We start from the raw sequence: 26326 nt of genomic DNA on the forward strand, positions 1-26326 counted from the left end.
CGTTACCCCAACACTGCTGGTCATTGCAAAAAAATGTAGAATAGGTTACAGAAAGTATATTAAAGGCCCAGTGTGTAATTTTTTGCGGCATCTAGTGGTGAGACTGTGAATTGCAACCAATGGCTCAGTCCACAAGCCACCCCTCCATTTCAAAACGCATAGTGAAGCTACAAGTAGCCGCCACAGGACAAACATGTCATTATCTGACAACGTAGTGACAAAATGGGGGCTACTGTAAAAACATGGCGGCGCAAAATGGCGACTTCTATGTAAAGGGACCCACAGTGATAAAAACAGCTCATTTCATGCTCATGCACGACTGCATTTCTGGCAAGAGATCCTTCTTAAAGTTACATAATGCACCTTTAAATAAAGAATATATGTATATAGTAAAATAGACACACTTACAGACACACTTACATGAACACACACACACACACACACACACACACACACACACTTGGCTGCTGAGTAAACAGGAAGTTCAGGTGTTGAGCCCTCAGGGCACATAGACAACAGCTGCCACACAACACCTGGTGTGTGCGTCTCTGCGTGTGTGTGTTCTTCAGGGGTTCCTGTGTAGCCAGCAGCAATTCCCAGACTTCCTGAAGCACTTGTGTCTTTATGTACACACACACGCACACACACAACGTGTAGCTGCAGTTTTGGGCTGAAAGGCACTTCCTGTCTGTAAACTGATCTCTGTGTAGAAGAATGTGTGATATACCTGCATAAAAGACTGTGCGAGTGTGTGTGTGTGTGTGTGTGCGTGCGTGAGTGAGTGAGTGTCTTGTGTGTCTGTGTATGTTTGCGTGCGTGTTTTGTCAGCGGGTTTTAAATGATGACAAGTTGGTTTTTCATTTGTCAGAGTTGTATAAGAGCTGTTGTGTGTGTCTGCACTTATTGTACAGAAATACCTCAAGAACAAAACACGCATCAAGAAAAGAGAAAGAGAGACAGAACAGAGAAGGGAAACAGAAACAGAGATCTATTGCTGAACTGAAGTGTTTTGAGGCTTTTCAAACTGGTTTGAGATCAGTCAGATTATTCTATACTATTATTATTTAACTTATATAACTGTGTATTTGTGTGTGTGTGTGTGTGTGTGTGTGTGTGTGTGTGTGTGTCTTGTTTTTCTCATGATGTGGCTTTTTGAGCTAGAAAAATGAATAATGTTAATGAAATGAATAGACTTTTGGATTATCGTAAAAAATAAGCTCTTCACAAATTAAACTTTTATAAATTTTGAAGTGTAAATCTTCCAAAAATAACGACCTCATAGGTCGTTTGTGCAAGCACCTTATTACGACGTAAAGTGACGTATTATGGGATTAGTGTCCTCTAGCGGCAGTAGCTTATACAACCTGTTGTTACGTTTTAAGGTTTTTGCATTATGCATCAAATTAGACACATTTATTTATGAATTTGGGAATGTAGAAGTGGATGTATAAACATTTATGGTTTTAAAGATATTTTGGAGCATCTAACGCCACCCTCACGCTTACCCTAAACCCACCCACTTCTAACCATATAAAAAACACACGCAAGTAAAAGTACAGTCACAGGAATTAATTGCATAAAACAGTATAAAAGTATTACAAACCATTAGCGTTGCAAACCTTGCGAATTGAAGCCACACGATAACTTTATATGAAGAACTCTGTGATCAAAACGCACAGTCAGATCTCATTCAAACATAAACCAGCATGATGTAGTCGGTCACAAGAGCCAATAGCGCTTGACATTCTTAGCTAACGTAATGATGCAATCGGTCATGAGACACCCGAGAGCCAATGCCTTTTTACAATCATAGATGACATATCATTGCTTCTTCTAGCGGCAGTTTTGAATCAGTGTACACCGGATCTGATATATGCATCTTGTCTTTAAATAAATCGATCGTTTGACTTCGGTACACTTGGAATATTTTAAGTACATTTTTAAAAAGTTGTGACTGTTTTGTATGCTGTGTTTATATCATATAATAAATAAATGGGTACGTTATTTGCCCTAAATGCCTGAATAGTGTAATGTGTAATAAAATACAAGTAATCCTGGTGGTTTAAATTGAAAATATTATCCCAGTACATGTCATTATAGCAAAATTATACCCCAAAATATCATTTTATACCCTTGTATATTAAGTTTCACCTGCTGCCGGTAGAGGCGCTAATTTAGAAAATGCATCTATTGGTCGTATTTGGTGAAATGGACAAACGACCAAAGCAATTGTATGAGTCGAAGAATAGGTTGGTAAATGCATTTACTAAAAAATATGAAAGCCAAATTTTGACTTACAAATTCATAAAAGTTGTGTTTATCTGTGAAGACTAACAAAAGTTGTGCGGTGGCATTCAAATTACGCTTACGGAAGGGGGCAAAAAAGGCTGCCTTTCACAGATTACATAAATTTAAACAACTTAACACAGTGATTGCTATCAGGATGTGAGGAGACTTTTAACCAGCATAACTAAAAATGTCTTTAATTAAACTAATAACATTCGGTTTATTATTAACAACACCGAACACAGAATCGAGCTGGTGATGCACTTCCTTTACACTGATGCGTTTCCTGTCCCCTTTTAATAGACAGGAATAATCCACCGATTATTGATCAATATATCGGTGCATCTCTAAAAAAAATTTTTTTTCATTTCTCAGGCTGCAGCATGAGGGAAACATCCCCCGATTATTCAGATCATTGTTCAACAAATATGACTTTAAAATGATAGATTGTTGTTCTCACTCTCCCAGTCCTAAATATAAACCTACCGGCTTACCAGGGAACCAATAAATCAATAAATACTTCATTTTTCTAACCCCATTGTGTGATACATGATTTCAACCCCGTCATTCGATTCAGATTCTGAAGTTTAATGTTAGGATTGAATATCAGTGCAGAGCACTAAAAGATTTTAAACTAATCAGTGATGTGTTATTGCACTTCTTTTTCTCTATTAATGGTCATTATTGTTTATTAAATAAATAGATGGAGTTGATAACAGTGTTTAGTCAGTGAGAAATGTGAATGACATGTGAAGTGTGTTTTCATCCATCTACACGAAACCTCTGCTTGACTCGTGTCTTGTTCAAAGTATATAGTTTTAAAGCATCTCCCATGTATAATGTGTTGAGGAAGCAGTTTTCTTATCTAATAAAAGCCTCTGTCTGTGGTTTTCTTTTTGCTTACAGTAAGAGGAATATGTGATCTGACGGGTTTTGTCTTTCAGCTGAAGGTCACACGTCTGTAAGGCGATCTGTATCCTGTATCTGCCATACACGAGAATCTCAGACTGATCGGATGCTAATATCTGATCCACACCCTTGAGATCCTCCAATCATCTCTCCATTTCTCTCTCTCTCTCGCGCTCGCTCGCTCGCTTAACAGATATGCTTATCACAATCTTCAGGGTTACTGCTCTTTAAATTATCCAGTATCTTTAAAACATGCACACTTTATCAAATAGATATGAGCCCATACATTTTTTCTGTCTATTCTTCAGTTTCAACACAACCTCCTTCCTGTTAGGCCTTTTGAATGGTATAACTTGTTGTTTATGTGAAAGATTTTAATAAGCAAATGTGTTGAATAGTAACTTCTTGTCTTCAGGCATCAGTCCTATAATTCCACTTAAGTTTCCTTATTGAAAACAGATTGAATAAATTACTTTAGCACACACACAAACACGCGCACACACAGCAATTATTCTGTTAACAAGTCAAGATCTCAGATGAGGAGGAACAGCATTATAAAAGCACCTTTAACACACGCACACACAACAGGACAGGAAGTGTTTGTATGCTGTTGAGTGATGAATGAAATACACCACATCTGCTCCTGCACTGTGTGCGTCTGTGTGTGTTTTAACAACATTATTGTGTGCTTTCAATACTTCACCTTTGGTTAAGTCTGTGATTCAGTCCTTCAGTAGTCTTCAGCTTTTCTCCTGAAGTACATTAGCAACACCCACAATAGCAACTGCTTATTAAAACACTAAGGCCTGTGACAACCAATCAGAACGTCTCGTGGTGCACTCTTGATTTAAAGGGATTGTTCATCCCAAAATAAAAATTATGTCATCATTTTCTCATCCTCATGTTGTCCAAACCTGTATGAGTTTATTTTTTTCTGATGAACACAAAAGAAGATATTTTGATAAATGGGCACAGCAGATTAACTTCCATAGTAGGAAAAATAAATGCAATGGAATAAATGCAATGGAATTCAGTGTGTTTACCATCATTTATTAAAATGTCTTCATCATTTATTACAACGCTTCCATAATATTTGTTTTCCTACTATGGAAGTGAATGGTTACGGCAGCTGTGCGCTTATCATCATTTATCACACCCATTCCAAAAAATGTGATTATGCGATTGCATGATTCAATGCATAATCAGCCAAAGTAACATTTTTTTAAATACACCAAACTTTCGCCACATAAATTGCAGATTTCTGCGCGCATAATTTGCGGGGCTTGCATGATTTCATAATCCCCGCATTTTCGTAGCAAAAAGTCACATATATCTTAGCAGAAAGTTCAAAATGTTGCATTTACTTCACACAAGCGCAGCCATGTCCCCTGTTGTCATGCGAATGTTAGGAAGTGACGTGAACATCAATAAAAAGCTGAAAAGCTGCAAACAGTTTTTCAAGTTCCCGCAGTTTTTGCAAGTTCCCACAGTTTCATTGCATACAGTAAATATTCTGCATATTCCATCGCATTTTTTAAGAAAACGAGTCACAAGAACAAGATTTTTGCTTGCAACAATCACAACAAAAACTCTGCGTTTAAAAAAAAAACTAGTGCTGGGCAAAGATTAATCGCGATCAATCCCATACAAAACATTTTTATTTATAAATCCCTTATTTTTGTTTATATATAATATAGAATATATAAAACTAGAAATAAATATTTATACACATGTAAATGTTTCTTAAATACATACATGAATGGGTGTGTATTTGTATATACATAATAATTACACACAGCACAGACATATATATTATGCAAAAATACACTTTTATTTTGTATGCGATTAATCGCGATTAATCTTTGCCCAGCACAAAAAAAAGCTGATTTAAACTGAATTACTGATTTTAAAAAAATCATACAGGTTTAGAACAACATGAGGGTGAATAAATCTCTTTAAACATTTCCTTATATATTTTGATTTTATTTTCTAAGTTTGTCGTGGCCATAGATGCTCTCTGTTCTTTATTATTTATACCTGCTGCCGTTGTAAAGTTTTCCTACACAAACACACACACACACACACACACACACTGTTGTCTGTTCCCTGTGGCTGCTGAATGTCCTTCCGATTGTCTGTAAACATCTCTACAGATACACATCCTGTTATTAAGAGCTGTTATAGTTACTGTGCCTGTCTGTTCTCTCTCTCTCTCTCTCTCTCTCTCTCTCTCTCTCTCTCTCTCTCTCTCTCTTTTGCTGTTTGTCTCTCTGTCTATCTGTCTGTCTTTGGTGACATTTAGAGTATTGGGAGCAGAGATATTCCTCCATGTGTCAGGTTTGGTCTCTTCCTGAGGATATAGGGAAGTAATGAGGGGCAGCTCAAACCAATCACAAAAGAGAGAGGTCACAGACCTGCACTATAATAACTTCCTCCTTTATTCCTGGAGTTGTTTTTACTGTCGGTCTTTCACCTGCTGTCTGTTGATTCAGTGTGTTGTTTCTACATGAGAGAGAGAGGGAGGGAGGGAGGGAAGGGGAGTGTGGTTGGCTGCTGTTATTGTTGAATTTATTTTTTGCATTAAAAAATATTTTCAATCATTTTAATATATGTATTCAAAAAATATTTTAAAGGGCACCTTATGCCTATTTTAACAAGATGTTATATAAGTCTTAGAGGATGTTTACACTTAGCATTAACATCTTATAGCAGTTTTCAAACATCTTATTAAAATCTTGATCTTGCGACTCGTTTTCTTAAAGGGGCAATAAGTAGGATTTTAAGTGTTTTATTAATCAAAATCAATGTCTTTATTCATAAATATGTCCTCGTTGGTGTCAAATGACCTCTGCCAGTGATCTGACTTTTCTTTGTATACTTAGAATTTCTTCTCTTTACTTACATTGAACGGGTAAGTCCAAGAAGGCTTCCGCTGTATTGATAAACTATAATAGCAGAGAGGGACAAAAAGCACTAGCCTACCAACGCGTTTCAACAACGCGTTTTCATTCAGAACACGTGAACCAGCTGCAACGGACAAGGAGATCAGTGATTACATAATGGCTACCGTAGTTGCAACACGCATTTGGAAAGGCGAGGCGCTAAAAAGCACTGTTCGTTTGAATGCAAAATACAATTCCACCACTAGATGGGGTGAATCCTACTTATTGCCCCTTTAAAAAATGCGATGGAATATGCAGAATATTTATGCAATTTTATTGATCGGATCACAAGTGGACGACGTTAATGTGTAAAAGGTGTTCAAAACGTTTTGAGCTCATCCACTTTTGACCACTTATTAACCACATTCGGAGATAGTCGAAGACACTTTTGATCGGATTGCTTTTGTAGTGTAAACGCACATGTGATTGAATGTGTTCGAACAGCCACACGGACCGCCTTCTCCCCACCTATTTATCTAATCTGAGGTACTGAGCACAATGTTTTACGTCTTTTCTGACATCTGGTGCAAACAGACGGTGTACAGCGCTATTTTTAGCCTTTCATTGATGCAACTAAAGCGGCTGATCTCCACATAGTTTCATTTTGCAAGCGTGTGAAAGTTGCGCAATCTTATTTCATCAAATATCAGAGAAAGCTCTCACACATGTACAAAAAACACTGTGCAGTATGTTTACTTACAACACATGCTGCGGACTCCAACATAATATTAGTTTGTGTCCATATAAACTCATCATTACTCCCGCTCGTGTTTAAAGAGTAACTAAACCCTAAACCAACTTTTTTTAGTTGATCTGTAAGAATGGGGCTTTATTAGTGCTGTTCATTGATTTGAGTAACTTTTTTGACATTTGGGTATAAATTGCTTCAATGCTACAATATATGGTGTAAAAACATCTGAGTGCTGCCATCTTCGGTGGCTACTGCTGTTGAATTTTCCTATTGGATGTTGCGGTACTGCATGACGTAAGCGGTACGACTCTTCGTAAGCAGGTTCTAGTTTCTAGCAGTTTTTAGACAAAAAAATCAAATTTAAGTGATTTTGTGTCTAAAGGGGATCACACACCGGCCGCGCAGCTCAGCGCAGCGCCGCGCAGCGCCGCGCAGGTATTGTAAACCGGAAGTGCACATTAAATAGCGCGAGCTTCGTCAGATAGCGTCTACTTCAAAATGTAAAATATACGTTAGCAGCCAATGTTACTTGTTAATGATTTGGGACATATATGATGTTATGTAATGTTAAACTATGTGAGTGTCGCGACAGGGATTTGAACAACTTCCTGAGTCACAGCTGGGCGGCGCGGACAGGCGCTACCTGTCGGCGCCGGTGTGCGTACCCTCATAGAAAACAATGTGTTAAATTTTTTTAGAACGGCGCGGCGCTGAGCTGCGCGGCTGGTGTGCGACCCCTTAAGACAAGCAAAAAAATCTGCCAATGGGGTAAGCAAATTTGTCTTGAATTTTTCTTGAATTTAGTGTTTATGAAAAATGTTCAAGATTTTTTGCTTACCCCATTGGCAGATTTTTTTTTGCTTGTTTTATGCACAAAATCACTTAAATTTAATATTTTTGGTCTAAAAACTAGACTTATTTTCTGGGGTCGTTTTGCTCATCAAGAAAAAGCATCTTAATTTAAGAATTTTTAGATATTTTTACTGTAAACAAGACAAAAGACTTTTTTCTTGAAAATCATTTTTTGCAGTGTAGTCAACACCTCCAAAAGTATTATCTTAAAGCAACACCAAAGAGTTTTTTTTAACCTTAAAATAACGCTTCTAAAAAAGTTTCAGTCGTTCATCCACTCGAAACAGGGTGAACGGCACTTTCACATTCGCTTTGCAGCCCTCTATCGGCCAAAATCGCACTAAAGAAGTGTCCAACCGTCGGGTCGCGGTCCTGTAGTTCGAGTGAAAACTACAAAAACTTGCTTTACGGTAGACCTACAATCCAATCAGAGCCAGCTATGCTGCAGTTTTTACGACAGTGGTAATGAACAATTCCGCTTCTAACCTGTAGGGGGAGCAAAGAGCAAAAACTCTTTAGTGTTGCTTTAATAAGACTCCAAGTGTGCTAAAACCTGACTACATTTAGCTTTTTTGAGGTCATTAACTTAAGGGTTCACATACTTTTCCCACAAGCACTATGAGGTTTTTTGGTTGTTCTCAATAAAGACATAAAAGATCAGAATTTTTGTGTAATTATTTTTAGAGACATTACGTTTGTCAATACTCTTGACCAAGATGAAGATCAGATCACATTATATGACAAATTTATTCAGAAAACTATAAAATTCCAAAAGGTTCACATACTTTTTCTTGCCACTGTACATAAAATATATATATTAGTTCTTCCCTGCAAACTAAACATATGTAACCCTGCCTGTTAAATTCTGCTAAAGTAATTTTTGCCATTTACTGTTTTCCCCATAAAATCATCCTACATAATGTAAAAGACATGAAGATATGATTTTGATGTCTTTAATATTGACTGAGTAAGATCATGTGAAAGATTGAAGTCAATGCAAAATCAATGATCATAACAGCTGTATCCCTCTCTGTCTGTCTCTTTCTCAGGCTCTGATGCGACCGGGTCGTCTTGACCGCATTGTATATGTTCCCCTTCCTGACGCGGCTACTCGAAGAGAAATATTTACGCTGCAGTTTCGAAACATGCCAATCCATCCCAGCGTGCACCTGGAGGACCTGGTGAGCCGAACAGAGCGCTACTCAGGGGCAGAGGTGAGAGGTCACTGAATGCCGGGTTAAAGGTTACAACAGTCTTGTTTTTAGTACAAAATATAAAAATTCAAGATGCATTGATGAGCAAATTGACCTAAGAAAATAAGTCTAGTTTTATACAAAAAATATACAATTTAAGTGCATTTGTGCCTAAAACTTGCAAAACAATCTGCCAATTTTTCTTGAAATTCAAGATTTTTTTCATACCTTATTTTTTTCTTTTGTTTACTCATAAATAAAATGCATCTTAATTTAAGAGTTTTTAGATATTTATACGGAATACAAGACAAAATTACTAAAAAAGAAAGTAATTTCTGCAGTGTATCTATACATCTCACAGAAGTGTTTAATAAAACCTGCTCGCATTATGAAACATTTTTGTACTCATCTCTAAGTTTTTTCTAAACCTTTTAAGAGATTACTAGGTGTACTTTTACACCCAAGCGACAGATATTTTCCATTTTTCTTTCTCGCCATTTGTACACAAACAGTGCTGTGAATCGGATCATAGACGGTGAGGTGATATTTTGTGTGTTTGTCTCCACAGAGGATGAGTGATTGTAAATAAACCAGCTCACGACACGCTCTCATTCACCTGATTAAAGAGTGATGACAAACAAGCACACACATAAAGCAAACAGCGGTCAAACAATGATGTCACATACAAATGACTGTTATATAGATTTAATGCTTGTCTTCACAAACACACCATAGCTTTGTTCAAAAACCTACTGGGCAGCCTATCTAGACAACATAGGCTGTTATAGTGCCAGAATTATTATTGAAAAGCTCCATCCATAATGGCAAACGAATCGTGAGAACTATAAATATCTGAATATATGTAATGTAATACCAAACTGTATTGATAACCAGCTAGATTACATTCAGTGCTTCTCAAAGAGGCTGGTGTCACTTCACTGAAATATGAAAACCTTCTGATTTAAAGTCATACGTCTGAATGTTTGAAATTAAATTATTGTGCCAACTTCATTACATTCATTCCAAATGTCATGATTGGACCAAATAATGAGGAAAAATCTGCCAATTGATAGTTTTCAGTCACGTGACATACCAGGGGGTCAAAAAAGCGGCAGTATACATTGGGCTCTCCATAGAGAGGCAACACAAGCCAATCAATTTTTCTTCCGTTTGAAGCCACGATTATTTAAATAAAAAATATAAACAAAAAATACACATTTCAGGCACTTATTATTATTTACAGCATCTAATTCTATATTGACAACGAATTCAAGAAGGAACCATAAACTGTAAAAAATATGGACGTAGTGTCCTTGACGTGACCCATTGGTATGTGAAGAGCTTTTTTGAAACCAGTAGTAGGCGGTGCCTGCAGTCGCCATTTTGGCCGCACGTCACTGCGCATCACTCGCGGTCGCGGATAACCAAAAATGGGTAAAGAGGTGGGATGTGGGCGAAAGCTGAGATGGCTGGTTGATAAAACCACGCCCACCTAGCTCTACTCTAGTGACAGCAGTGGAAGTTCACCCGTCACTCAAGTGGCCACGCCCTTAATTATGCAGAACTTTAAGGCTTAATATAATTTAAACGGATGAGTTACAAAATGGCAAAATTAGCTATATAGACCAAAAACACTTTCTGACTGTACTAGGCTGTAACACATCATTTTTTACTGTAAAGTTGGGCATTTTAACATGGGGGTATATGGGAATTGACTCCCTTTTGGAGCCAGCCTCTAGCGGTCAGTCGATGAATTGCAGTTTAAGTCACTTCCGTATTTGCTTTTGTCAGAGAGATCGGAAGGTTGCCCCTTGTGGGGAACACACCAAACGCTAATCTCACTTTTGCATCTCTCATTCAAATATGTGAATATTTTTAAACGACATGGCTCATAAGAAATTGAAGAGTTTCGTTGCAAAACGAGATATATCCATTTTTTTACATTTTTGTCAAAACATGTTTATTATTATGTTATCATGTTATTATTTTGTTTTATGGTGCTACCTAGCTGTATTTTTTAAGTTATGAAGGTTTAAATCAAAACAAACCAACTCCAGTTGAATTGAAATTAATTGGAATGCACAACCAAAAAACGAGATTTCTGAACAATAAAAAAAATGGTGGTTATCTCGCTTTGCAACGAAACACTTCAATTATAGATCCGTCTGTGGTGAGCAAGATTTGCGTGAAAAGTAAGCTTTGTTTATGTTTGTATTACTGCAGTCACTAGCGCTTTTTTCCCATTTTGAGTAATGAACACCAACTACTGCCACCTGCTGGTACGAAAAGTCATCTCATCTCATGCAGGCCCAGAACGGATGTTCTACTTGGATGCTGTCTGTTTGGTGTGTCAGGGCAACTTTGGACACAGCCAACGCACGGCCAGTGTGAGCCAGTAATTGTACGTTCACACCAGCCGCGGTAGAGGCGGCAAGAATGCGCTAATCGTTCGTAGTTGGATGCTTGAACATTTTGAGTTTACTTGCTTCATTCGCGCGTGAAAGCCATGCATGAAATTCTAGTCATTCGAGACATTCACGTGGAAATTCGCGTCATGGGAGGGGCTTCTGCGTCTCCACTGAGACTCCGCTCACTTCCTGTTATTACGTCACTACTACAGCAAGGTCCTGATTGGTTAACAAACTCAATTTGCACGGAGCGTGCGTTCTACGCCATTCGCGCCGCACCTAACACGCATACCGCGCTGCAGAATTCCTAATCGCGTCTTCGCATTGACTTAACATGTAAATCACCCGCGCTTGCCGCCTTTACCGCGTCTGGTGTGAACGCCTAGTAATTGAGAATACACACCACATACAAAGTCAATGCAAAGACGCGTACTTGCGCGAGGCAAATGATGTGAATCGGGTGCCATGATTGCAGCAAAAACGTGCAATTCACCTCAAACGCGACTTTATGCAAGTTGAAAATATTAAAATCAAGCGAAAATGTGCATGACACGAAGTTAAATCCTCCAAGTAATCTAAAGTAAGAAACACGATGCTTCGTGTTTATTGTGTACGCAGCAAAAGAGGTAGTTGTCTGTGTAGACAGTGAGCGAGTTCAGTAGGTTTAGAACAGTTCACATTTATGAGATCATAAATTATTAGTTCAAGTGTTTTCTAGCATAACTCGGTCTCTCTTTGTCTCTGTATTATGTTAAACACATGGTTGTGTGTGTATTTTATGATCTGACAGTTTTCAGTATTTGTTTCAGTGGACTCAGACAGTGTGTGTTTGTGTGTGTGTGTACACACTAGGTTGTCAAAGTTGGATATGTTTCTGTAAAACTCGAGGACTTCTATAGATGGAGACATTAGGATTTTATGTCCTGTAAGAAATGAACCAGAAGACCAACACGAGTGCATCTGTGTGTGTGTCTACTTTGCACGCCTGTGTGTGAGTTTCTTTGTGCGTGTGTGTAGGGATGGGTCTTTTTCATCCATTCAATTTTTCTAAACATGTGAAATTCAAGTGGCTTGTGTTTATTTGTGTAAATCATGTTGCATGGAAACCATCACACGCTGTCGTCTCTTGAATGTTTGTGTGTTACTGCAGTCATGAGGTTCAACGATTTTATTATGTAAAGATCATGTTCCATGAAGATATTTTGTAAATTTCCTACCGTAAATATATCAAATCTTTATTTGTGTGAGTGGATGCAGTTGCTAAGGACTTCAATTGGAAAACTTTAAAAGGCGATTTTCTGAAAATTTTGATTGTTTTGCACCCTAAGATTCCAGATTTTCAAATGCCGTATTTAAATATTATCCTACCGTAATAAACCATGCATCAATGGAAACCCTATTCATTCAACTTTGAAATGATCTCTAATTCAATCATTGGAAATTACTAAAGTATTCAAACCTGTTCCTTAGAAGCAGGCATCCCAATACTTTTGTCCATATAGTGTATATGAAAAGATAATTTCTTTAACATCTGTAAAATGTCCATTTTGTTCAAAATTTATTTGGTGATGTATTTTTTGTGTACTGATTGGTGGGATGTAAAGCAGAGATTTCCGAGTAATGTGATGTCACTTACAGTCAGTGGCCATGTTTACATGCACAAAATTTTGTCAATCCGACTGAATTTAATCCGATTGCAGGTTACGGACAGTACAGTTTACATGCACCCTAAACCAGTGGTTCTCAAACTGGGGTCCGGGGCCCCCAGGGGGGCCGCGAGATGGTGCCAGGGGGGCCCCAGTTTTATGACATTTTTATAAAATACATTATTTTATCTTGAATTCTGTGAAATTAAACCTAAAAAAAAATAAGGCAGCACTGCTTTGTATAATTTAATGTTTTGTTTAATTAAAATGTGAAGTTTTAGAACTGTTTTTTTTGTCATAAATTTTCTTTGGGGGGGCCGCGAAGGAATGCACCGTACACAAAGGGGGCCGCACACTGAACAAGTTTGAGAACCACTGCCCTAAACATTGCAATCTGATAAAAATTTACATTTACATGTACATTCTATATAATCCAAACCAAACGTCTGCACAAGCGCACAGCCAGGGTTGCCAGATTCATGAATCAAAACCAACCTAATGACTATTCACGCCCAAAATACCAATAACTAATAAACAAAATCCTTTCATCTTTAACCTGCAGAAAAGTATAAACTCGCATAAACAGTTTTTAAGGTGCCCAAATCTGAACTTCTCTAAAAAGCAGAGGACTTGGCAACCCAGTGCACAGCATCTCTTGTGAAGTTTGTACATTTATCCAGAGATAAAGTGTAAAGTCATAGTTGAGTTGGAGAAAGTTGTTCTTAAGAAGTTTTCAGATATATGCAAAGAAAACATTTTTTTAAAAGCACGACGCCATTTCATTGCTTTATGTAATGTTATGAAAGACATGAACGCTGCAGAATGTACAGGCGCAATGATATTTCACAGTGCCCGAAAATAGCCCCCTTAGTAAGTAATCATTGCACCTCCTGCAACCATGGTACGGCATGCATATTTTTTATTTTTCTTGTCAAAAATGACAATCGTTTCGCTAGATAAGACCCTTATGCCTCTTTGGGGATCGTTTATAGTCCTTTGAAACTCCGTTGATAAAAACTGTTACGTGTTGAGTTAAGTGTTAAGTGTTGGTGTCCATTAAAGTCCATTAAAATGAGAAAAATCCTGCAATGTTTTCCTCAAAAAACATAATTTCTTCTCGACTGAACAAAGAAAGACATCAACATTTTGGTTGACATGGTGGTGAGTAAATTATCTGGAACTTTCTTTTAAGAAAAATGACTATTCCTTTAAGCTATATTGTAGCTACACAAATGATCTCTCACTAACAGACACATTCGAATGAAGCCTCATCACTTACAGTAAGAGCAGGTTTATTTTAGACTGCCTGCGGTTCATGAACTCTAAATCAAGATTGTTCTGCCGAGATTTTCCAGCGTTTCATTGAGAATGAATTGTGAATGTGGTTGCTGAGTGAAGTGAGTTAATGTAGGAGCCTTGAGTCTTGAGGAAAGATCCAGATCTTTAGAGATCCAGGAAAAGACACAAGAAGCAGAAGATTTAGACTCTAGGTATTGAGCTTCAGTCGGCACAGATGATAGCATCTCTTTCTCTCACACACATAGAAACCCTAATCCAGGGTTTGAATAGCGGCTCTTGTGTGGCTCTCTCTGCCCTATAGATGCAATGTGATCTAATTCTGACTCCACCCTGATCCTGTATTCAGGACAAATCATTGAGATTCTGCACAAGTCACGCTCTACCTGCTGAATCTATATGAGCACTGAATGTTGAACACTTCAGTATGGTGCTCTTCAACTGCTGGATGTTCGGAAAGTCTGGGCACACAACACTAAGAAGTGATACAAGGAGAGAGAGAGAGGTTGTGTAACTGCATTTTTTCACTGCTGGTCTATAATATAAAAAGAGCAATTCCATGCAAATGTCAACATTATCATGAAAATATATGACCCTGGGACATAAAACCAGTCTTAACTAGCATGGGTGTATTTGTAGCAATAGCCAACAATACTTTGTTTGGATCAAAATCGATGCCGAAAATCATTAGTATATTAGGTAAAGATCATTATCCATTGCTAATCTAACGACGAGAAAAATGGTTTATGCGGCAAGCGCACAGCCTAAAAGGGTTGTTCCTATTTTGGTCATGAGTAATGGGTGTGTTTTGGGCCTAACATCCAATAAACCAATGAGAGTCTCAGCTCTCATCACCTTTAAAAGCAAGTTGTGCCTGGCGCCATGACTAATCCCTATTTAGAAAGCGGAATTTGTAAACTGAAAAACTAAGCAGAGGAAAAAGACCACCAGTTTAAGATTGATATTAAAAATTGTGTTATACCGAATTAAATAGGCAACTTCTGGCCGATGCCGATACCGATATTAAAGACTTGTATACAATACTATACAGTTGGTCTATTAGCTAGTTTATTTCTTCATCAAATTATTTTTACTGAACATGTATTGGATCTAATTAACATTCAACTGACCAACATAATAAGAGAGGCACAAATTAAGCTAGAACAAATATAATAACACAGCATGACAAACTTCAAAAGGTGGTTTTTGCTATTCAGCATTTATTTTATTAACAACATTAACTCATTTTTTACATATAATGGATTTCTTTATGCAGTTAATTAATAAACAATCGTTATTGGCCTTTCTCATGCTATTGCCGATATGCCGATGGTTTCAAATTCATCAAAAATCGGCCGATACATCGGTGCATCACTAGTTTGTACCCTAAAATACTTTGTGTTACAAACAGGAGATAAATAATTTTCTAACATGCGGAGAGCTGTTCCATGTTTTTTTTTAAAGCATTACTTCAAAATGTTTCATCTCAGCATATTCACAGGTATCCGTGGGGTAGCATTTAAAAAAAATCATTTAAAAATAGATGCATTTGTTTAAAGCAAAGCATTTAATTACTTACCAGGCTACAGGTGAAGCAGCTTTTTACGCCTTTTAACGTCTCATAATCGGCCCTCATTTATGTCCAAGAGACTCAATAATAATCTTTTACATTTTAGTCCTTTAATTTTTCATATTATAAAAAGGCTTGTGTTCTGCTTAGCATCCATGATAAGCAAACGTGCGTTGTCGTCCCGTTTAAGCCCATATTGCACTCATTAAATAACAAAAACACTATTGCGCCATTGACTTTAGACCAGGTTTTAGTTGGTCAATGGCGTAGTCTGTTTTGGTTGCCTCAAAATAACAATGCGCCAACAATGCGCCTGAACACACCTCGTTTTCAGATCAGAACGCCCATGGGTGCAAAAATGGGCACAAATGCACTTGCTATTTAAACAACGTGGCGCTAAACATGAAAATGATAATTGCGCCGGGTCGAAACTAGCAAAAGACACTTGCGTCGGTATTGCGCCAGGTGTATGATAGAGGCCTAATTCTTTCTTTTTTCAGTCGAGTTTAAATGTGAAGTGTGGCTATAGACCGTTAACACCTTGCGACGTGATTATGGTAAAGCGGCTTTTAGGACACAGTGTGCGCTGTGCTGCGCTATAAAACCCATTCATTTCAATGGCTTGCGCTCACGCCGCCGTCGAGTTCAAATTAGTTTTGCGCATAGTTTGTGATCTTTTGCACTTTATACGGGAAATGAGCTGACAGTCTGTACCAGTTGTATGAGTGTGTGCTTGCACTGTATTTGTTGTTTTAATGCCTTGTTTTTGCAAGTTATTGTTGCTATTGCGTGCCCCCCCGTTGGAAGCCACGTGCCCCCCTGTTAGTTATGGTCTGGCGCCGGCTCTGGAGCAGTAGTTTCGCATACGCCATGCATGACCTTTCGACGTGATTACGTAATAGGTAAAGGCCACGCTGGCGCGTCACACGGCTAACTGCAAGGTGAGAAGTTGTGCTTAAAAGTACTTTTTTTGGTGAAAATGACAATCGTTTCACTAGATAAGACCCTTATGCCTGGGTTGGGATCGTTTAGAGTCCTTTAATTGAAACTGTGAATTGTTGAGGTCCACTAAAGTCCACAATATGGAGAAAAATCCTTGAATGTTTTCTTTTAAAAAAATCTTAGTCTTTCTTTGTTCAGTAGAAAAAAATTACCTTCTCGGATGACATGGGGTAAATTATCAGATTTTTTATGAAAGTGAAATATTCCTTTAAAGGTGATTTTCTCCACATTAGATTTTTTTGCACACTCAGATTCCAGATGTTCAAATCGTTGTATCCAATGTGAGGTCTAGTTACGCAAGTGTTAAATCCATAATGGAGAAATGTCACATCCATAATGTTGCTTCCTCATAAAAAATCTTTGAAAAGTCGTCCCTTCTCCATTTGTTGGTTATTATTGCTTTTGGTTTCTGCATTTTAATTCACAGAATTCCTCCAAAGTATGTTGTCTCCCAAAGACTTGTGTCCTGTTTTGTCACATTCATAACGCACATCTTTGTCTTGGCCAGGTCGCTGTTTCAATTGAGAATGTGTTCCCTACGTGCTTACCTGGTTAAATAGAAAAAAACGCCTCCATGTTTCCCTTATCTAAAATAGAAACCCTGAATATAGACTGATGTTTTTCTGATGGCTGGACATATATTTCTGAAAAAAATTCTGAAATTTTTGACTGAAAATGTCCATAATACTGGAATTGCTCAGTTTTTAAATGAGTTCTAAGATCTTGCCAAGATTATTTTGATTACCGCAGTGAACCTGATGACTTTCTTTGGTGAACAGGAAGTCTACAAGCGTTTACTTCCTGCCCAAGTTTTAAGATTTACTGAATCTCATTTTACAGTCTGGTTTGAAATAACCCTGTTTGGAGCTGTAATGAGGTGGTTTTGTTGGTTAAAAATAGTTTTGTAATTATAGGAAATGATTTTTGTGGAGTGTTTATCTCTGAACGCTGTGCTAATTTGTGGTCAGGCGTTTTGCCATCTGACTTCTTTGGTTTGCTCAACACTAACAAAGTCAGCACATGACATGCAAAAATGATGAGATCATACAAACAATATTTGTGTTATCCATTTTTATGCTTATTGGAGGATCAAATCTTGAGCTCAGCAACAACAGGCTATCATTAAATTCATTTTGAGTCGCGTATCTCATTATTCACATGTGAGCTGCAGTTAGCATTGCGATTGAAGGTATAAATGCAGCAGTGGACAAATGGCAAGGTACAGTAGTTTGAAACAAAGCTGTAGTATAAAAGTGCACATTATTTAGGTTTTGTTTGATAAGAATGTCTGATTCCTCATCTGTCTTTCAGATAACAGCAGTATGCAGAGAGGCGGCTCTCGGGGCATTACAGGAGGACATCGGAGCCGAACGTGTGACCATCGAACATTTCTACGCCGCCCTAGATACAGTCAAACCCAGAATCCCAGAGTCTCTCTTACAATTGTACATCAACTACCAGCAGGAACACAGCGGTACACGAGTGTAAAACAAACCGTAACATCACTTACTAATAATATACAATAAAAACACATTCATAGTGAATTTTCTTGTTGTCTTCCTTTTTTATGTAGCTCAACTGTGAGCAGCATTGTGTTAATAGCACAAAAGGTCATGGGTTTGATCCCAGAGAATGCACAGTTGGGAACGAATTATATAAATAAAAAATTTAAGGCTAAGTCACACGTCTGTAAATGTTTTATTTAAAGGAAAACACCACAGTTTTTCAATGTTTTGCTGTGTTCTTGCCTCAACTTAAACAAATTAATACATACCTATCTTTTTTCAATGCGTGCCCTTAATCTTTGTACAGCGCATCATGACTGTGTTAGCATTTAGCCTAGCCCAATTCATTCCTTAGGATCCAAACAGGGATGAATTTAGAAGCTACCAACACTTCCATGTTTTCCCTATTTGGGGTCTGTTACGTGGGTAGTTGCATGAGTGGGTATGGTGGCACAAAATAAATCGTGCCGATTTTCTAAGTGGATAAAAATGAGAACTATATTGTATGCATTTAGTTTGCAGCACTTCCTCGGGTGCAGTAATATTGCTTAAAAAATGGCCACGTTTATTTTTTGCCACCATACCCACTCGTGTTACTACTCATGTAACAGTCTTTAAATAGGGAAAACATGAAAGTGTTTGGTGGCTTCTAAATTCATTTCTGTTTGGATCCTAAGGAATGAATTGGGCTACACTAAATGCTAACACAATCACGACACGCTGTACAAAGATTAAGTGCACGCATTGATTAAAGATAGGTATGTATTAATTTGTCTAAGTTGAGGTAAGAACATGGTAAAATGTTTAAAAGCAGTGGTGTTTTCCTTTAAAAACGGTGGTGTTTTCCTTTAATGGCAACAGAGTGTTTTATAGTGTGCTGTCCAACTTTATTCATCAATGACTTTCTGAGCCTATGAGACCTGCTGAAGCTTCTAAAAATATTACAAAATACATATATGCTGTAAGCTTACTCACACCTGTAAATAAATGCGGTTGTCAATCCAAAGCAGTGACAGTGTGAACATAGCCTGTGTGTATTTTGTATAGCACTTTTCATTTTATTGCTAGCCTGGGTGCCAGCCAATCTTAGCCCCGCCCACCACGATTTGAAAAACGGGGAAGATCAAATTCTGACTAGAATTGAGTATGACAACGTCAGGCTATTTTATTGCCTCCTTTTGATGAATCGCTTTATTATTTACCTCATAAGTTGCTTTACATTTAGGCATTAAGCAGATGCTTTAATGCAAATAATATTTTACTACTTGTGCTTGCGCATAGCATTACGCAGCAATTCTGCACATAGTTTTTTTTTTTCATGTACTCTGTTCCTAAACAACAACTACAGTAGTCAACATTAAAGTGGATCAAAAAAGTCAAAGTTGTCCTAAGACAAGATTGTGTATTGTTTAATTTTTTTATTTAACTTTTATTAAAGGTTTTGATCCACTTCAAATTGGAAGCCCAAAATGTGTTTTTTTTTTCTTGTTTAAGCTAAGACGTTTGTGCTATATTTGGACGGCTATTGGACGTCTTTTAAACGCAAAATTGTGCTGGAATATAATAGGATCTTAAAATATTAAGAACCGTATAAACGCAAGAACCCAGAAATGTTACACAACCTACGGCCTTTGAAACATCTCATTTCTGAATGTGAGCATGCATGTAAAACAAATATAGTTTGAATAAACTTAACATATGCAAATAAAATATTGTTTTATGTATGTAGGCTATTTATTTTTATGGTGCACTAAAATCTACAAGAGTAAATCTGATCTGTTATTTCGCTGTCGTGACGCGCGTTGTGTTGCGCTATTGTCCGTCTGCGCGCGCGGCTCGTTTCCATCTGAATGTAAGAAATGACTCTGTGTTGAACTTTCCTTTCTCATGTATCCGGATGCGGCACATCCGCCACACACACACACACACACACACACACACACACTCGCCAGACACACACACACACACACACACACAGTAAGAGCTGAGGGGAGTCTTTTTTAAGGTCGCACTAACAGTGTGTGTTTGTGTTGTGAGTCGATGCAGGCTATCTAACAAAACAAAACAGTCAACACATTATTTATTAGTATGACTTGACAAAGACTTCAGATTTCAAAATAAGAATTGATTTTTAAACGTGTTATATGGCATTAGTTCAGATAATATTGAAGTTTTGATAAACAAACGAATGCTGTTGTGTTTTAAATCACATGTAGTCCCTCCGTATATCTAAATTATAAACTCTTTTGATACATGAACACACAAATGCAATTGTAAGTAAAACAACAAACAATAACAAAAATTGAAACGCGTGCTTTTTGTATTTTGTGTGCATGATATGATGGCTTATATTTTATTCTTATTATTAGCACCGTTTTTTGTATTCTTTTTTTAAAGCACACCTACAGAATGTGTCCATTCAGTAATGTCGTCTATGTAGGGCGCTCAGCGGGTATTCACTCTCATTCACTCCATTAAGAAGCGGATGTGAGCTTATTCCACAGGAGCCTCCTTAAAGAGCCCCTCCCTGCCCTTTGAGATCTACCCCTCCTGTATCTGCCCCACTGATCGTCTTTCACAACCGCCCTGCGCTTCATTCATCACACTGTGTGTGTATGTGTGTGTGTGCGCGCAAAAATCCATCCACACGCATTTGATCCGGCGCGCTCACGCAGACACTGGCGCGGCGCGTGGAGAGACAGACAGACGCGCATACGGAGCCGTGCGTGAACGGTGCATATTCGTGGATTTAACGGGATTTTTCTGATGTTTTACGGTCGATCAGACTCGCGAAGTGAAGATCCACATTGCGGAATTTCTACCAGTTCGGATAATATTACCAACGCAGCCATGCGCTTTACATACTGTTCTGGGATCATTTCAAGCGTCTAAATGGATGTTTGGCACACGGACTAATGGATTTGACATTACAGGAGTCTGTTTGCAGGTATGTATTATTTCTCACGCGCACATACGTGTACAGTACTACAGTTTATGTGAAATAACGCAAGTTTATATAGAGAGAGATTTGCGTTTGAGTTTTTTTTTTGCCATTGAAGCTCAAGCTGTCCACAGGCCGTGTGCGCAAAAACGTCCGCAATCTGCTTGTTAATAAAAACCATCTTTATATTTTGCCTTTTAGATGCGTGTGTGTTTTAGGCGGATCGAGTTGAACACGCACTCTCTCACTCTCTCTCCCCACCTCAGCGTTGTTGTTTTCATTCATAAGTTTCTTTTCTCGGTAGTTTTTCGTCGCTGTAGTTTTACGCGAACGAGTTCTCTAAAAGTAAGGTCTTAATTTTTTTTCTGACGGACCGTTTTAAGTTTCTTTTATTAATTGTGCGAACAAATGCAAGTACAAATTTATATAATAATGCAAGTTAATGTGAAGTATAAAAACACGGGGGGAAATCGTTAATATAACAACAACACATCGGAAACAATCCACAAATGTTTAACAAATATTAACGCAACTTGTGCAACAGCGTATGACGACGCAAAATGTAACGCATCGTTTACATTTCTGTCTGAGATTCTTTTAGTCCGTTTAGTTTAGATTAGTTATGTAGTTTAGATCTGATTCATACATTTTTATTTTTTCTTAGTCAGTGCATTGATTTAAATTTTCAAACTAAAGAGCTTCGTGGAAACCTTTATTAGGTTGCGCGCATTACAGGGCGCGCTCATGAGCGTGTTTGATTTAAAGGCTTCCTGCGCATTTTAATGTTAACCAGGCATACAGATGCAAATCAGCACGGGAAGTATTTGTACTTTAGTTAGCTGTGTGCTTATTGAGGTCAGAACAAAGTCTTGTTAATAGTCAACTCTCTCCCTCTCTCTGTGCTCGGGGGTTAAAGGGGTCTGTGTTTATTTCTTAGACTAGTTTATGAGGTCTGTCTTCAAAACTTCAAATCTGTGAATGCAACCAGGATGTTTATAGATAATTATCCGAAAGAAACTGCTGATAGCAGGCCAGAGGTGAATATTTGTGACCCCCCCTCCCCCCTAAAAAGGAAGTTACAACAAAGGGTTAGCTAAATGGAGTTTAGGCATATAGAGACAGTTAGATTGCAGTTTAGTCTAAGCGGAGAGGGTTTTTTCATTAAGCTCATTAAAACGTTGACAAAACTGTCATTATTAATCACTTTAAGATTAATTTTAATTATATTAAAGGTCATTTGGCAAACATGTCTAGGGGTGCCAGTTGGATTGCAGAAGATAAAGCATAAAGACTTTGATAAGGTTTTATTTTACACACTGAGAATAACTAGTCTCTCTCTCTCTGTCAGGGTGTCAGATGAACTTTACGCTGTTGTTTGGAGTTGCTGATCGTGTCTTATGGATCATCACGGTCAGCGCAGAGGGGGCGTCAGACATCCGGACCTCCCATCCGGGGCCATTCTGTCCCTGGACCAGATCAGAGCCATCCGCTCTTGCAACGAGTACACAGAGGGCCCAGCCGTAGCACGCAGGCCGGCCCCGGGCCCCCAAGTACCACCGCGTAGCGTGGACAAACAGGAAAGGACTCACGAGGTGATTCTGGTAAACGTTAACAACAACTATGAGCGGTCTCAATCGAACCCGCGACCGCCGGTCCTCAGCCGCTCCACAAGCACGGGCAGCGCCGCCAGTTCCGGGAGCAACAGCAGCGTTTCTTCGGAGCAGGGGCTCCTGGCGCGCTCTCCGCCGTCAAGGACCGCTTCCAACCTTCGTAGCTACGCCCACAGACCTGAGCGAGCTGTGCGGACTCAACCCAAATCCCTTAACTCCTCCCCGCACCTCTTTCTGCCTCCGGACGTACCGTTCAAGCAGACGCAGGTGGAGAAGATCGACTCTGCTCACCAGTATATCTGTGAGAACTGTGGCAAATGCAAGTGCGGCGAATGCACGGCACCCCGGCCGCTCCCCTCGCGGCTGGCCTGCAACGGACAGTGTCTGTGTTCGGCCGAGAACGTGGTGGAATACGGAACGTGCATGTGTTTGGTGAAGGGAATGTTCTACCACTGTTCCAACGACGACGACGGGGACCTTTGCGCGGATCAGCCCTGTTCCCTCTCGCACCCCCAGTGCTGTTCTCGCTTTTTGTGCATGGGCCTCGTGTCCACGCTTCTCCCGTGTTTGCTGTGTTACCTGCCCGCTAAGGGCTGCGTGAAGGCATGTCACTCGTGTCACGACCGCTTGAACAGGCCCGGCTGTCGCTGCAAGAACTCGAACACGGTATACTGCAAGCTACAGAGCTGGAACCACACGCCCGGGCACGTGCCGGAAAAACCGTCCTGAGGAACTCGCAAGCGTATATTACGAGACGTTATAAAGTCATGTTATTTCGTTAGCTGGATGAAAGCTAGCTCGCTGCTGCAGGCCGTGGAAAAGCTCTCGGGACGGAGGAGGTGCCAGATGACAAGGATGGATTTTATTAGCAATATTCCATAAGCTCGGCCCCTCGTCTGGAATTTAAACCACTTTTCGATTATGCATTTTCAGCAGGTTTGCTATTACGAACCCGTCTTTGACTTACCTGACTGTGCCTGGCTATAATCTAACACAATCTGCTGATCTGAGGTTTTAGTGACTGGTGCTTAAAAAACAACCAAACCTGTGAAGGACCATAATATGTAGCTGTTACCGGATCTCTGTAGCAACGTGGAATTGTTATAGGAGAGGTGTGGTTGTTGTGAAACGGTTTCTATGCATCTGCTTCACAAAGGTATTCCTAAGGGCATTCCATGCAACGTTCCCAAAACGATCGTGGCATTCTCAGACTCTCTGTTCGTTCTCATTTTGTCGATGTATAATTGTATGTTGAAATTCAAGAGAGGACTTATGGCTATTTTTAAAAGAAAATGTTAAAACTGTCTTCTTTTTTTTGGTGTACAAATATTTATTATGTGAAGTTCTATTATTTTATGATATTTATTGCAAATGGCAGATTACTCATGTCTGAATATAACAAAATATCAACACTTACTACAAGAGAAAAGATGGAGACATGTTAACTTTAATGCAAAAATATACAAAATTAATGCAAAACTCTCTCGTCCAGTGTCTTATTTGATTGGGAAAGTGTGTGTGTTTGTGTGTGTGTGTTTGTGTGTGTGGGTTTGGGCAGGGCTTTTACCACCTGTGTTAGGGTCATAAAGTGATTCTTCTTTTACTGCTTGTTTCCTGCTGTCAGGCGTTTGTGATCTGTGGATTTCATTCCCCTCCTCCTTCACGCTGTGCTCTTCTGCATGTTGTTTGGGACTTGTTTCTTAAAATCAAATCAATTGTGTTTAATATTAGACATTTACATGAAGATTAAACAGATTTAGCTGTCACTAAAAATGTAATATTTAGATACAAAGTATATGCAGTCTTTAAGTACAATAAGTGTCTTTTCTGAAAGGGTGATGGCTTTTGTATCTTTATGTCTGAAAGTGTGGCTGACAAACAAACTTTACTTTATAAAGTTTCATTTATTAACATTAAATTAATTAACAATGAACAACATATTTTAAAGTGTTTATTATTCTTTGTTAATGCAAATACAGTTGTTTATTGATTGTTCATTGTTAGTTCATGCTGAGTTAAATGTTAACAAATGAAACCTTATTGTCAAGTTTTACAGATTTTTTATCTTCACATATGTGACCCTTTACCACAAAACCAGTCATAAGGGTAATTTTTTTATATTGATATTTATACATCAATGAAAAGCTTATTTGTTCTTTCAGATGATGTATGGTTTGTAATATGACAATATTTAGCCGAAAAAATCGCCTTTAACCTCCTAAAACCTGGATGTCCACATACCTGGACATACATTTTTGTTGTTTGCACCATAATGCTTAATTCTGTGTAACTGGAACCTGTTGTACAATAACATGGACAATTACACTGCTTCATGATTCATTAAAAATATTTGGTTATTATATTTATTGGTTCTACCTAACCCCAAAATAGCTGAATAAAAAATCTGAAAAAAAAAAGGGGTCTTAGGAGGTTAAAGTTGTCCTAATGAAGTCCTTAGCAACACATATTACTAATGATAAATTATATATATTATATATATTAAATATATATATATATTATATATATATATATTTACAGTAGGAAATATCTTCGTTATACCACGGGTCTGTTGAATGCTGTATTCTGATTGGTTGAGAAATGTTCCGTGGTTATGCATTATTTTTTGATAACCCCACACCTAACTTGTCAAATGTCTTAAAAATAGGCACCAGAGCAATGTTTGTGGTAACCGTGGTATAAGAGGAATAATTGACTCCGGTCCTTTGAATTATTTGAAAATAATGCACACTTGCGGTGTAACGGCGCTTTGCATCGTGCTGCATTACCACAATGGCCCGTCGTCAATTATTCATTACGTACATAATCTATACTTAATATCCTTATAATTTTGACTCACACAATTGTTGGTTATTGCTACAAATATACCTGTGCGACTTATGTGACCCTGGACCACAAAAAAGTCATCTGGCTGCATTTGGGATAGAAGGCGTTAAATTAATTATTAAAAAGTTACAATAACATTTAGTTCAAGTGTAAAATATAACTTGGACATTTTTGGTGTATTGTATGTGTGGAATTTATATGTGCACTAACAAGGATGTTTAGCACCACAATAGTCAACAGGCAATAAGAGTAAACCCTACTTCCAAATGGAGTTGTTAAGTGTGTGTGTGTGTGTTTGCGCTCTCTGCAGGAATGCACCTTTTGTTGTTATGAATAGCTTTGAGGATTAGTGGCCTGTCTGTTTCCTGGATCTTCAGAGAGCCATGAGGGTCCATTTGGCTCTGATAGCTTCACAGGGACACCATAAAACACACACACACACACATACGGGACTTTTGTTAAAGGAAATTTGAAGCTGCTCTTAGCTGATTATAAAAGGAAACATGCCTCTGTTGTTTCGTTTTACATATCTGCAATGATTTATCCAAAGAAAACCAAGTGCAATTAAATTGACTTGCCCTGAAGATTTAATCCAAAAAAAGTTCAATTGGTTTTATATGAGGTTTGCATA

At 38.3% G+C, this 26326-nt stretch overlaps 2 protein-coding genes across 4 annotated transcripts in view; both read left to right on the forward strand.

Moving 5' to 3' along the window:
* The window catches only part of afg2a (AFG2 AAA ATPase homolog A), a 64295-nt gene extending 45956 nt beyond the window's left edge, over nucleotides 1-18339 (forward strand). For all 3 annotated transcript variants that reach the window (XM_055177291.2, XM_055177292.2, XM_055177293.2), the window contains 2 exons: nucleotides 8730-8894; nucleotides 18107-18339. In XM_055177291.2, coding sequence (XP_055033266.2) covers nucleotides 8730-8894; nucleotides 18107-18283 — 342 coding nt within the window. In that variant the 3' untranslated portion in view covers nucleotides 18284-18339. The remainder of the gene's footprint in view (nucleotides 1-8729; nucleotides 8895-18106) is intronic.
* A 2235-nt stretch (nucleotides 18340-20574) lies between these two features.
* Nucleotides 20575-24330, forward strand: spry1 (sprouty homolog 1, antagonist of FGF signaling (Drosophila)). Its single transcript, XM_055177290.2, has 2 exons — nucleotides 20575-21247; nucleotides 22590-24330. The coding sequence occupies exon 2, from the start codon at nucleotides 22639-22641 to the stop codon at nucleotides 23578-23580; it is 942 nt and encodes a 313-aa protein (XP_055033265.2). The 5' UTR covers nucleotides 20575-21247; nucleotides 22590-22638; the 3' UTR covers nucleotides 23581-24330.
* Nucleotides 24331-26326: the final 1996 nt, after the last annotated feature.

Source organism: Misgurnus anguillicaudatus, chromosome 16 (genome assembly GCF_027580225.2).
Source record: "Misgurnus anguillicaudatus chromosome 16, ASM2758022v2, whole genome shotgun sequence".
In the NCBI taxonomy this organism is placed as follows: Eukaryota; Metazoa; Chordata; class Actinopteri; order Cypriniformes; family Cobitidae; genus Misgurnus; species Misgurnus anguillicaudatus.